General features: G+C 39.7%; 1 protein-coding gene and 1 non-coding gene across 2 annotated transcripts; both read right to left on the reverse strand.

Annotated features, from left to right (window-relative positions):
* Positions 1 to 5,965: 5,965 nt before the first annotated feature.
* LOC120563437 (interferon-induced transmembrane protein 5-like) lies at positions 5,966 to 10,470 on the reverse strand. The gene is made up of 4 exons (XM_039807594.1): positions 10,336 to 10,470; positions 9,454 to 9,629; positions 8,907 to 9,339; positions 5,966 to 7,193 (listed from the first exon to the last, which is right to left on the reverse strand). Exons 3-4 carry the CDS (start codon positions 9,111 to 9,113, stop codon positions 6,972 to 6,974), a joined length of 429 nt encoding a protein of 142 aa, XP_039663528.1. The 5' UTR covers positions 9,114 to 9,339; positions 9,454 to 9,629; positions 10,336 to 10,470; the 3' UTR covers positions 5,966 to 6,971.
* A 304-nt stretch (positions 10,471 to 10,774) lies between these two features.
* On the reverse strand, positions 10,775 to 10,846 carry trnam-cau. Its single transcript has one exon. It is a non-coding gene; the product is annotated as a tRNA-Met (tRNA).
* Between the last annotated feature and the right edge of the window lie 3,995 nt (positions 10,847 to 14,841).

The raw sequence follows: 14,841 nt of genomic DNA on the forward strand, positions 1-14,841 counted from the left end.
TTCTAGTACTTATGTTTTTACTTTTTGACTGTTTTTGAGATGCTGCCAACTTGATCCATAACTGTTTTTTTTTAAATGTATTTATTCATTTGTATTATACATGGTCCTATAAGCATAATATTCTTTAAAATCCACATCGGTCAATATGTATTTTTACACAATGTATTTAATACACAATGTCCTGTCCTTTTTCTAAAATAATGTATGCATATGTAATGTTCATCATAAAAACGTATAACTTACAGCAGCCTTTATGTCACTGTCTTACAAATCTTACAGCTGAAGATCCGTGTTGGTTCCTTTCTTTTTTAGTGCAGCAGGCCACAAGGGGTCAGCCACTCACTGGACTTGGAAGTGCAATTCAACTGAATACGAGTTAGATGCAAACATAATTTAATTTATGCTACTCCACATAGCAGAAACACGATAGTAAAAACCTAATGAATCTTAGATTTTGGGAGTCTTGTGCGAGCTCACATTTGGCACCAAAGCTGCTCTAATGAACTGACTTCATGTTTGTCGTCCTGTAATTTCTGAGAATGAGAAAGGTGAAAATAATATATTTAGGTCTCATTTTCTCTGCAGTTTACAAAATACTTGGAATTATTATTGGTATAAATAACTGTTTGTGGAACAGTGTGTACTTCAACAAACTTTAACCTAACAAATAAAGCTCCGAAAATACTCTGAAAAGATAGCGGCAGTGAAGCATATTGTTTGTGTTTTTCCAGTGTTGTAATATAGGCCTGTTTTTGTTTTTGATTGTTCATGTATTGGCCATAGCATGCCTTTAGAATGGCGACAAAGGGCGTGGAAACAAGTTTAACTGCTATAACACTCACCCATGATCACATGTATTTAAATTCCACAAGATCTTCTGCTTATAGTCACCCCCTGTGTGCTTTTATTGACAAACCCGTGTGCAACATGCATCTAATAAAAAGACAGATCCTCTATAAAATGTGTTCTTTTGTATAACAGCCAAGTAATTTAGCCAGTTCCCAATAAACATGGCGAGGTGGGAAAATGTTAGTAGTGACAGAGAAATTAAACCTTTCTAAATTTCTCTAGGTTCCACTTTATACAAATGATTAAAAAGTAATAACAATAATATGGATTTACCAAAACAAAAATAAATAAAAGTTTCCTCCCAAACAAAATAAGTCTATATAGGGCAATTATTAATTACCAGTATAATACCGGCTACAGGACTTTAACGAGTTAAATAGGCTGTATTTAAGATAATAAAAAGACAGATCCTCTATAAAATGTGTTCTTTTGTATAACAGCCAAGTAATTTAGCCAGTTCCCAATAAACATGGCGAGGTGGGAAAATGTTAGTAGTGACAGAGGATCCCAGAGGCAACTTATGTTGGAAATTGATAGTCAACAAGAGTCATTGTTGGACTAGTTAAGACATGAAAATAGAGCTTCAAGTTCACAGTGTACCCAGGATGTGAGCCAGAAGACCATTTGCATCCGATGATGTGGCATGTTACTGGGCGGCACCTACCTATGGTAATATAAATAGGGTGTGGCTATTTGCACCCCTGGTACAATTAGCAGTGTATGCTATTTGCACCCCTGGTACAATTAGCAGTATGCTATTTGTACCCTGGTGCAATTAGAACTGTATGCTATTTGCACCCCTGGTACAATTAGAAGTGTATGCTATTTGCGCCCCTGGTACAATTAGCAGTGTATGCTATTTGCACCCCTGGTACAATTAGCAGTGTATGCTATTTGTACCCTGGTGCAATTAGAAGTGTATGCTATTTGCACCCCTGGTACAAATATCAATGTATGCTATTTGCACCCCTGTGCATTTACAGTACCTTGGCATATATTTACACACAGTCACGCCCGCCGATAGGGGGGGACAAACGGGTCTGTTGTCCCGGGCCCACAGTAGGGGGGGGCGGGGGGGCAGAACTGGGCCCTCATTAAATTATGGAAGAATTAAAAATCTTTTTTTTAAATAGGCCTATTTGTGGAAAAAAATATGTAGCATAATATTTGAATTACATAAAAGCGTTTTATTTGTTTTCTTCCTAATTGTCCTGGAAATGGTGGTCAAGAACCCCCCCACCCCCAACATAAAAATGGTTTGGCCACTGATCAAAATTTGATATTGTCACTTGATTTGAAGTTCAGTACGCTCAAAATGTCCGGTCAGCATAAGTCCGGAGCTCGAGGAAAAGAAAGAGAAGAAGAAAATAGAGGCCTTAGAGATTTTCTAAACAAATATTTAAAAAAAGGTGGTGACGGTGAAGCTGGAACTGTCAACGTAGAGCAAGGTAAGAAACAGCGCAGCCAACGTTTACGAGCCTTGTAACGTAACTTAACAGGCCAGCTCTCATGTTAACGTCCATTAGCTCGTATAAAAGCCTGACACAACACGTTAACTTTGACAGAAACAGTTGAGTTTGGTAGCTCCATCAGTAAGGATGAGACAGAGAGAGATCCAGCTGCTGTCAGGTGACAGAGAGAGTGATGCGGGAGGGGCCCGCTGCCCCGCAACGGAGGGACAGAGTCAGGCTACCCGTGAGAGAGAAGAGAGAGAGAGATAGAGAGAGTGATGCGGGGGGGCTCGCTGCCCTGTCGGAGAGTCTGAGCAGGATGGATCAGAGACTGATTACACACTTAATTTCAGTGAGAGATGTGAGGACAGGAAGAGCAAGGGAAAAGGAGAGATCTGTCCGCGAGGGGGGGGCCCATCTAAGATCTCGTCCCGGGCTCAGGCAAGACTGTCAGCTGGCCTGCACACAGTTATCCATACTACTCATGTATTACACCTTTTTGGAATATTATCGCCCTGACATTCTTACCCTAACCATAACCATCCCACTCCTCTTGCCTAAACCTAACCAACCCAACCAGAGCAGGCATATTCATGAGTCTTCCCCTACCATCCTGCAAAAAAAAAAAATAAGATCACCACACAGGGGAATCGAACTCCAAACTCCGATACCAGAGGCAAGCGCACTAATTACTCACCTAGCAATTCTTTCAGGAACTAAACAACTTTTTACCACTTGGTTACTTCAAGCCTCGGTTGCTAGGTAACCATACTGTATACAAAAAAATAGGTACTAACTAACAAACTAACGGTTGTATGCTTTCACTGAAGACAGAAAGCGCAACTGTAGTATCCATTTTCCGCTAGAAATTCAATTGTTATAAACTTTAGAGACAAAACTTCCCTAATAGTTTCTGCGGTCATGGAAGATGAACGTCCGCCATGATTTCGGTGCACGCGAGCAACGTTTTTTTGTTGTTACGTCACAGGGTGTAAATAGCTCAGCTGTGTGGCCGAGGCTATTCGTACCGGGGGTGCAAATAGACACTCCGATATAAATAATATATATCTACTAGGTTTCATGAATAATCCACTGTTCCATCTCTTTGTTTAAACAGTTACTATTTAAACAAAGGCTAAAAAGCAGAGTTTGCTACAATTGTGAGATAGTATTAAAATCTCAGCTAAAGTCTGTCAACGTGCATTTAAGTGGACAAATGCCTGTATGCAAATGCATGGGTTGGCCTGCAAATGTTGTGTGTGTGTGTGTGTGTGTGTGTGTGGGTTGGCCTGCAAATGTGTGTGTGTGTGTGTGTGTGTGTGTGTGTGTGTGTGTGTGTGTGTGTGTGTGTGTTGTGTGTGTGTGTGTGTGTGTGTGTGTGTGTGTGTGGTGGGTTGGCCTGCAAATATGTGTGTGTGTGTGTGTGTGTGTGTGTGTGTGTGTGTGTGTGTGTGTGTGTGTGTGTGTGTGTGTGTGTGTGTGTGTGTTTCCAATTTTATCATGGTTATTCTAAGATTGCCATAAATGTTATTGGACCCCTTGAGTATAAATTGTTACGAATGAAATGTCAAAATCTAATATATAAATGTTGATATTTACTGAGCACATTAATAAACCCCTAAAGATGACGAATATTTTTATTTCACTAAGTGGCTTTGTCACTTGTCAGGCCGCCACTGTAAGTAAAAACTTGTTCTTAATGACTTGCTAAATAAAATAAAAACCCTTTCCACATTGGATACTCCATGAGCTTTCCTCTTGCACCATCTTGTGTGCAGTGTCAGCTTTGCAGTATTTTGATCCAATAGGCATCACTGTAGCACAACAGGCTCAACGAAAATCAAAGTCATTTATACAGACAAGAAGCTGGATATCATAGTGCTGGTTGTTGTTTTTGGGACATATCAAAATGTGGTCTGAAATTAGTTTCTCACTGGATTCAGTCATACACAAGTAAGAACCAAGTGTGAAATTGTCTAAGTCAGAAAGATGTTTGAGGTTAAATTAATTAGGATTTAGACACAAGATTAGGTTATTAAGGAAAATATGTGTATTTTAAATTAAAAATACACTAAATAATACATTCAAATCCCTAATAATTGAGTTGTTTAAACAGCATAAACATTGTGCTTGGATTGACCAAACTAACTGCTGAACTAACTGCCTATTCAATGTGATTAAACTCCATGAATAAGTCTAGTTTAGGGTCAAAATTAGGGATGACAAGCCAAGGTTGAAGAGTAAGGAGAGTTTGTTGAACCTGACTTATGCAAAGTCCTTCCTGCATGTATTCCTCTTGCTTCCCCTGGCCTCAGCTGTAGCAACAGCTCCCCAGAAAGAGCAGCGAGAAGTTAGCACCCCCTCCCTCTGCAGTGCCAACTCCTAGCCTGTAATTCTCCGCGGCTCAGACATCTGTATGCATTTCTCTCCGACCGCAGGAGGAAAATAGAAATTTGGAAGCTAGAGGCTGTGATTTGGGTGCGTATAAATAAAGTTGCGAGAAAAGGAGAGGCTGCTAATATGATAGGAGTCCAGAGGGTGGGAGGTCTGGAGGAGCGGGACACCAAAGTCATCAAAGCAAGAGACGAGGACCAGGGGGACAAATGGAGCCTCTGATGGTTTTCTATAGGACATTCAGATTTAGTCTCTGTATTGCTCAAGGGCATCTCAATGGGTGTATTTCACATACCTTATGCAAGTACCAACGTGATTAATTCTCTGCTATCACATCTTCCTTGATTTGCATGCCTGCCCACCATTTTTATTTGAATATATTAGTTCCACTCCTTAATTTAATAAAAAAACAAGCATTTCTGTCCAATACAGCATTACATCCAATTAAAAATGATTTTCTTGTCTGATGCATGATTTTTGTTTTGTTTTAAATATTATTTTTTTAGGGCCTTTTTCCCTTTATTACAAGTGACAGTGGATAGACATGAAAGGGTGAGAGAGATTGGGGATGACACGCAGCAAAGGGCAGCAGGTCGGATTCAAACCTGCACCGCTGCAGGACTCAGCCAACATGGGGCGAATGCTCTTACTGGGGGAGCTACAGGCCGCCCTGTGATGCAGGATTTTAAACTGGTGCTATATTTTAAACATATTTCTATGGGCATGTCATATCTGGTGTCTTTGGAAGCCTGAACTGACCCTAAAGGTGGGACCAAGCAGTAGTAAACATACATTGGCTCAGGCTACAAACTAACCATCCAGCAAAGGGCTAATATAAAATGGCAAGTCATCTGCAATAATTCCTCAGACAGAGAGCAGATTGAGGGGAAATGACCCATCTCATCTCATTGCAGGCCTGTCCAGTGCTGCCGACTCCTCTGTAGTGGTCTGCCTGGGCGGCCCTGCCTTACAACCATGGGCACACTTAAACAGTTTCCTAAAATGGGATGCTCTGTATATAATTGGTACAGCAGCAGGCTCACAGCTGGGATGAAAACAACCATGCCTTGCCCGTTTCCTCAGACCCGCCCCAGAATCAAACCTATGAAGCCCAAAATGATCACTTTAAAATTGGGTGTAGGTTCAGCAGCGCAACCTCAACAGCCATTTGAACGAAAATCTCTTCATCCCCGTGTTCATTAAGAGGGGATCTGAAAAAGACCTGGAAATTGTTAGTCAAGGTTTTCGATAAAGTAAGAAAATGCATCATGTGAAAAAGAAAATAAAGACTTATTTATTTTTTCAATGCAATACTGACTTAACAGTATCTGGTTTATTTAGCTCACTCGCAAGAGGTCAGCAACAACAGGATGTAAAATTAGAATACTTAACACAACACAATACTAATAAAATACTGTAAATAATGACTAAACAGATGTATTTTGTAATAGTAAGAAGAAGGAAAAAAAACTGCTGAAAGAAGAAAAATAAGTGACTATCAATGGGAGGTGAAGGTTGATCGTCCTTTGTCAAGTGGCTTCTCATTATCGTGACATTCAGACTTTGGCTCCACAGTACTCTGTTCTTATGATTTCCGCTGTCATCAAAATTTCTACTCAACATAAATACAATAAATAACAACAAAAAGGACCCAGAGGAGCTGCTTGCTTAATCTCTCAGCCGTTCTTCAGTCTGTTTGTTCCCCTCGTCGCCATTTCAGGCTGTTCAGTCTTTGATCAACTTTACCTTTCTACTGACCGCGTCTGGGAGACTGCCATGTGTAAGCTGAACTCCCTCTAATACTGACATTACAACGAGGGATGCACCAATACTAATCTCCAACAGCACTCACATTACAAATTCTGATGAGGTGTTGGCACACAAGTATTATACCGTTGTGTTGCTTTGACTGAACAAAAACTTTTAGCATTAGTTTTAGCTCAATGGTCCAAAAGTATTATGTTTTATCCATTTTTTTTGTATGTGTAACTGTCAGATAGTAGTTGAATGTCCTGTTTTAGTCTGTAATTTTTAATACCAGCATTAGTACTGGTGCACCACAAAGAGGACATTTGAGTGCTGAGCAGATTTTAGCCCAGCGCAGGTCCTGATTTCCATGTAGATTTCCATTATTGCTTGGCTCAGACTGGCTAAAATTCTTAAGAGCTATTATGTCAGTTAGCCCTCATCTGCTGCATCCTATCAAATACCCTCTCCCGGTTAGTGTGAATGGGTTGACTTTGTGTGTTTTGTTTTTTTCTCTCCCTATGCCTCCGTTTACCAACTGAACAGTTTCATGAAGTTTTGGAAGCCGTCCTCCCCGAAGAAGTCAAAGGAGCCCTCGGACGTGCCCAGGTGGATGAGCAGGAGGACGAGCAGGACGATGGCCAGAAGTGGAATCAGCAGGTTCCAGCCGGCTGCCAGGATGTTGTACCACTTAGCCTTGTCTGAGCACTCTTGGGCCAGCTGCAGGTTGCCCTGAGTCTTCTGGTCCCTGGCCTACACAGAGGCACACACACACGCAAACTCACATCATTACATGCAACCACTGCAGTCAGTATTAACTAATACAGAAATCCAGAATCAATATGTTTCATAATAGCTTCAAGACGGTTAAATACATAAAAGCTTTGACTCTCCTACATGGTCCAGCTAAATCTCTCTAATGACAATTTATGTACATAAAGAACAAAAATGCTTGTTTCTACATCCATGTATTCTGTAAACAGTGAGAGGAGGAGGGCAAACAAAGGCATGATATGTGATAATGTTCAGTCGTGTCTTTTTTATTACAACCAGTTCATCACAGCTTGTCCCTTAATTTTCAGTTTTTAGAGCGCAGATTCAAGGTTGAGCAAGGGTGGAGTGATATGAAATCCTTGAGCTGCTTGTTAGTGTATCCTTATATTTTGGAACGGACCAGGCGGAATCTTTTCCCAGCACTCTCTAATTTCCCATGAGTACTTGCCCATTAGAAGGATGCCAATTACACCATTTTTAACTCCCTAGACGAGCAGCCAGTCACTGTCTTTAATTTGGGTGGTGAGCCAATACTAGGCCTGTGATTCAGAGCACACAGACGATCCCTATGCACACAGATGAAAGATAAATAATACCTCAAATAAAAGGGTATACACACCCTCTTGTGGGGAGTTTTCTTTAGAACCCTTTTTATTCTGGTAATCACACAGTTTGTCCAATCTTGCTTTGCACAAGGCATTTTCATGGATCTTCGAGCCGTCTTTTAGTGAGAAAAGATTTTGTTGTGGTTTACGTTTCTGTTTCTACTGTGATGAAGAGCAACCCAACTTTCTACTGCGTATGCCATCTGACAAGGGACAATAACAGGTCTCCACCATGTTTGAAACATATTGCTTTTTTTCCATTTTACAAAAAATATTGTCTGGCGCTCTAAATCCAGCCATGCCAAATGTTCCCTGACCTTGGCAAAAAAGTAATGCAGAGGTCCTTCTTGCTCTTTTAGAAAGTATACTGTCGTGCTGGCATTCGCCTGCGGTTTATTTCCCAATGTGGTATTTGCCACAACATGCCCGTTGTTTTAAAGCGCTCCTTGCCAGCTCGACCCACCCTTGTCTTTTTCTGTCAAACTCAATTTACAGAAGGCGTTAAATCATCTTGCCCTCCCCAAGTTAGGTTGCACCAGAGTACCACTAATACAATCATACATTATATTGTATGTTGTTTACCAATATCAAAATTGTTCTCTATTCTTGTCAAGTATATTCCAGTATTTCTACCCTACCAGTAAATAAAACAGTTTTTTAAATAAGTTCATAAACATCAATAAAGCTTGGAGTTACAATAAATAGTGACGGCTTTAAAATGTTGTTTTTTGTTAAGTTAATATAATGTCAAATCAAATCAAACCATTTTCACATGACAGTGAACAATGGCTTGGCCCTTGAAATGTTGGACATTGCTACTTGGCCCTTGAAATGTTGGACATTGCTACTTGGCCCTTGAAATGTTGGACATTGCTATAGAGAAAAAATCCTTTAGTCATTGTTTGGACATCCTATCTTAAACATAAACACATGCAGCCTCATCATATCTTCTTCCTTTTAACACTTCAGTTCATTTTTTTGGATGTTGCACGAGTCATGAAAACGGTCCAAACTGAAACTTCCAAGTAATGTGTGGCACAAAAGTAAAAAAAATAAAAAAAGAGAGAGAGAGAGAACAAGATCTGACCTTGATGGAGTAGACGAGAGCCATGAATCCCAGGCAGCAGAAGTTAACGTACAAGGTGTTGCACAGCGACCAGACTAGATAGTCCCGGGGAGCATTCTTGCCAGTGTTGCCCATGTTCACCACGGTGGATCCAGCCGGCTTACGGGCAGACTTACAGTTGGTGAGCGGGGTGCAGTCTGAGGGGAAGTTGTACGAATGGTTGTCCATGGTTAGCGTTTAGACAGAAGATCCCCGGCTATGGATGAGTAGGTGCGTTTGCAAACCGGCGAGCTTTCCAGATGCTTGAGCACGGTCCCTCTTTGGAAAGTAGTGCCCCCTCTGTGTGAGAGACTTATAAAGGCCCATAGAGAGGGAGGTGACCAGGAGAGGACGCATGGGCCGGGTCCTTTAATATACAGCAGGTCTGTAATTTTGTGGTCAGGCCTGAGAGAGACTGAAATAGAGATACAGCGAGACAGAAAGCTGCATGAGAGAGAAGACAGAAAAAGAGACAGCAAATAAATACATGGGAGCAGCCCAAAGGCTCTTCCAATAAAGCACCCATCACCTCAGCTTTCAGGTCCTAGTGGTTTTGGGCAGGTGGTTGAGTTGGGGCGGAGGTAGCATAGGACAGTGGAGGCAGGGGGTGTAGTTCAAAAGCCTTGAAGGTGTTGAGGAGGAGTTCATCTGAAGTGCTGTCTGGCTGAGGCCTTGATGGACAAGTCAGTGGGGTGGTCTCTGGAACTGAGTGAGGGCAAAAAGGTCATGTTTTTACAACACCTTTGTAAAATATATGACAATTGTAAAAGGATTTGATGTCCAAAGTTGCAACACCTAAAATAAAACTTGCCAGAAAGCATCCCGTCTGAATATAGTTTTTATTTAAGGTAAAGCTGAAACAATCAGTTGATAAACTTGTGTGTGGGTTTGCTTATTGTCATTGTAAGATATAATAGTACACAGAAATATCTTTGGGTTTTGGACTGCTGGTCAGACAAAACAAGCAAGTTGAAGGTGTCACATTGGGTTCTGAGAATTTATAATATATTCGGCATTTTCACTATTTTCAGACATTTTATAGACAAAACAACTAATCGGTGAATTAAAAAAAATATTTTGCAGATTGATAATGTAAATAGTTTCAGCACTAGTTTGAGGGTTGAGTGTAAGATAACAAAGTTAAAACCTGTTTTATTTTGATTAAGCCTTTCTTTTAGAGGGCAGGATGAGCTCAGTATTATATTTAATTTTAAGCACAATTTATTGAGTTACGCAAACTGGAGATTCCAAGTATGACCACATTCTACCGTTGATGGCCACTGAGCATCCCCACTGCAGAAAAGAGGTGTTTAGTGTCTTGTGAAAGGGGACAACAAGCATTACTCATATTCTTACAGATTTTCTGAGTCAATACAGTGGAGATTAACTCTGGCAAAACATGGAAACTGACCTGCTTCTCTGCTTTATTCTCACTTATTTGATGTTAACGCAGAGAACACATTATTGTTGACAAAGACATCCTGGATATGAAGGATTAGAGACTTCATGTCCGTGAGCAGTTTTCACGGTGCCGTTTAGGAATGTTCTGTGTTCAAAAACACAAAATATTTTGGAAAAAGAGTGATCATCTTATTAAGTTGAAAATGAACATTGATAAGTTGAATATAAGCATGGGTATGGTATAGTGTTGAAATGTAGAACAACAGTGCCCTCTGCTGGCCGCTTACAACAATCTAACAAATATGGCTGACAGTAGGTTATCCTAAGCATTCTTTTTTTCTTATTGAACTAACATAAACAATATGGGCTGACATATTAGTTTACGTTAATGATATTTCTTCACAATTCGAAATAAAGTAACAAACGTGTGCAGAAAAAAAAAAAAACCTTAGCAGAGGATGGTTTCGATCCATCGACCTCTGGGTTATGGGCCCAGCACGCTTCCGCTGCGCCACTCTGCTGATTTCTACATATGCAATAAACACAGTTTAAAATATTAGTTTCAGTCACAATCATTGATTTACACAAAAGGTCACAATTCATATTCTTGCATTACACGGTAGAAAATGTTTTTGTCGTCATGGAAACCCATTTATTAGAAGAAAAAAAATCCAAGATGGATATATAGAAGCTTGTGTTTTTTCTCCTTACAAAATAAAAGCCTAAACTCTAAAATGAACAAGGCCGATAATGACTCAATTTACATGAAAGCAATTATTGAAGCAGCAACATTTTTAAACGTTTGGGACTGCAGGGCTCTCAAGTTTTGAAGACAGGCAAGAGTGACACCTCCCCCAAAAAAAAAAGATCATAGATTGGTGGCGGGTTGGACAAGTCGCAGGAATAGGGGTGTTTCATTAATATTATTATAATTAGTGTTTTTGTTGTTAATAATTGAATAATTAAATAAAAGAAAAGATTTGACACATGGCACTGACAATTCAACCAAATACAAAGTATTTATTCAATTTCTGCATGTTTACTTATGATAATGGGGGGGTCTGGGGGTCCTCCAGATCTCCCACCGTGGTCAGAAAGAACAGGAGGAGACACTTTGTTTCTCTCACTATGACTATAGAGTCGGTACTTGCTCCAAAGATAATCGCCGTCACTCTCTCACTTCTCCCTCTACCACACACTCCCCCCACACACACACACGTGGCTCGACGCACACACCAGCGCACAAGCATAAACATCAGGCCGCTTATGTAGACTACTGCAAGAGCTCTGCGTGGAGCCTCCGCACAACTGTAAAACGGCCAGACGCGTTTGATTCCTGCCGGTTCCATAGTGAGAGCGGCGCAGCCAGAGAAATTTTGGGCGCTGCGGCATATTCAATTTATTATAAATAATTTTTATGCGTGAGAAATACAATGTGTGGCGGGAGTGCGTGACAAAAGACCGAAATGAGTGACTGTCACGCTCAATGCGTGACACTTGAGAGCCCTGGGACTGCCTCATCCACTGCGTGGTAGACAGTTGGAAACTTGAAGACCTTTCTCTTATAACAAGGAAACTACTAAGAAAAGTTATGTGAAGAGCTCTGTAACTGATTATCCCGCTCTAAAACTTTATATTAGTGCAGCGTGATATAAAATTAACCAATTACATTTACCTGCAGGGTTTTTTTGTATAGGGTGATATCAGGTAAAATGGGCCATCAGGTAAAATGGGCCATTTAAGGTTTGGGGGTCCCAGCCCCTCTGGAATTTAGAGCCAATGACTGCAAAGGATTTCAAACTGTTGTCTTAACTGTACTTGACAAGTAACAGGTGATTTGATTGGTTTATGGTTGCTAGGTGGGGGGCAAATTCAAATAAGATGCACCAAAGTGCATGGTAAGTAGCCGGCATACAAATAACTAAATATTATAAGGATGATAAATTATATAAAAAAACATGCAATAAAAACTATGCTTAATATCTGTTTGATGGCATCAATCAGAAACAATGTTGTTAGTTTGGTATATGAACATATTTTAAAAAAACCAATGTTTTTTTGGCGCCCAATTTACCTTAACCTACTGAGGTAAAATGGGCAAATGTTTCAGCTAAAATGGGCATCATCTGTGTACTCACAAACACATACACGTGTTTGAGTGAGTGAGTGAGTGTATTTATGCGTCGTGGTACACACACCCACTAATATCCCAAATATAATGGTAGTAGATATTGTTGTGTTTTATCAAAAAATATCAGTTATCAATTTTGAACGTGAATTTGATTTTTTAAATGTGTTGTTAAACACACACACACACACACACACACACACACACACACAACACACACACACACACACACACACACACACACACACACACACACACACACACACACACACACACACACACACAACGTTACTGATTATGCTGTTCATAATGACTTTTTTAATTGCACATTTGAATATGGGTTTGCACCCAAAATGTTTTTTTAATGGCACATATGAATGTTTGTTTAATGCAATTTAAATGTTATGTGGCTGTATAAGCAACTGTGTTTTAAAATTAATATTGATGATAAATTACTATTTCCTTTGTAGTTTGATGGCCCATTTTACCTGAACAGCTGCCCATTTTACCTGAAACTGCTCATGCAAAAAAGTTGGCACAGCTGATGTTTAAGAACTGTAGGGCCTAAATAATTATATTTTATTACATAATTTCAACAAAAATTGTCAAAAACAGTCATTAGTAATCATAAAAACACAAGGAAAAGGCATATATGGTATTGTATTATTGTCCCAAACGATTTACCAAAAAGTGGCCCAATTTACCTGATATCACCCTAGCTGAAGCTACATTTTAGTAAAAATGCAACAGAAGCTAACAACGTGCTACAGCCGAGGAAAGGTGGAATAGGCTGAACCAGAGCATGAAATCATTTTCAATCTTGTGGCATTTAAAAGTCTTTAAAACCCGTGATATATTTGTTTAAATTAATCAAGTTATTTTACTGCTTGTCGGGTAGAGGAAGACATGTCCACAGGAGCGCGGGTTCGACTCCGAACTAAACTTGAATTAATTCAAGATATTGACTTATAAGACTTGTACAATAAAAGTTATTGTTAATAATGCATTAATATTAAAAACATATTTGATGTCCTCTCCAGAGGGGCAATACACAATCCCCCTGTATTGGTTGTATCCTCCAGAATGTGCCTTTGACTCATCTGAGTCTGCGTTTGCACTGGTTCATGGGAAAACAACTAATGTATTTATGCCAATGAAAAAGGTCTTGCTTTTCAATCTGAATAATGCTTTTTTTATTATTATTATTTCAAATACCATAACCTACACAAGAGAGACACCAACCTGGAAGTAACCTGTTGGCAGTGAAAAGACGGTCCCTGAGCAGGATTACGCCCCCCTTTGCTGGTGGCGTCCATGGGAGCACCCGGGGTCTGTTCGGTACCGCCCGTCTCCCATCCGACTCAGCAAACAGGTAAAAACTATGCAAAAGTCTTACTTCAGAGATATGCCCATATAAACAGTGATCTGGCTACTAGTAAGTACGTAGTAACAGAAATAATAAAACAAAACAAAAACAATGATAGCCCGTAAGGCTAAATCGTTTCTTTTTAGTCAATTCATTCAGTTATATATTAGTCAAATCGTGGAAGGAGGCTAGCATATGACTGGTCAAATCTTGCTAGATATTTGGTAGAAATAGGCAACGCGATTGGCTCTCACATGAGTGCATGTTTAAGATGAGTGTTAAAGTGGTAACGAGGTGCAGGTCTACTGTTCATTTCCACTTATAATAATACAATAATAGACTTGGTCAACTCTTACTTGCAAAGACAAAATTTCGAGCCATCCAGGAGTCGAATCTAGAATCTTCTGATCCGTAGTCAGACGCGTTATCCGGGAGGGAGGGGAAAAGGAAAAAGAAGAGAAAAATGAGAGGAAAGATGCTAAATTACCCACGTAGTGTAAGAGTTTTATAGTTTCTATTTAGTCAGATTTTAATTTAATTGCCGAAATCGTGCTTTTTCTGTTAAATAAGGGAAGTTTAATGTAGATCCAAAGGTAGTACGTTCGAACCCACCTAGCGCCAGAGGACCCACAGCTTACCGGTGAGTTTAGTAAATTGTCTTTACACTGTCCACTACTTTGTTGTTGTACTAAACAAAGTTTTGGTGGAATAATTTATTAAGAAGCTTCTGAAACAGTTGAAACAAATTATTTATAACTTTTAGATTGACTTTTGAACAAAACATCTGTTTTTAGTACTGCAGATACATATACATTTGGTAATTCTACTATATTTGGTTAATATGTCTTGTGTGTATTCCATTGCCTCAATCTGGTAGTGTCAAATAATGTTTGTATGACAGGTAAAAACAAGCATTTAAGTATGACATAATCATTTGCCGGGAAGTGGGGTGTATAAAGGCAAGTAATATGCTCAGTAGTGTGTAGACTATTATTTGGAATAATATTGAAATGTAGCCAATA

This window comes from Perca fluviatilis, chromosome 8, assembly GCF_010015445.1.
Source record: "Perca fluviatilis chromosome 8, GENO_Pfluv_1.0, whole genome shotgun sequence".
In the NCBI taxonomy this organism is placed as follows: domain Eukaryota; kingdom Metazoa; phylum Chordata; class Actinopteri; order Perciformes; family Percidae; genus Perca; species Perca fluviatilis.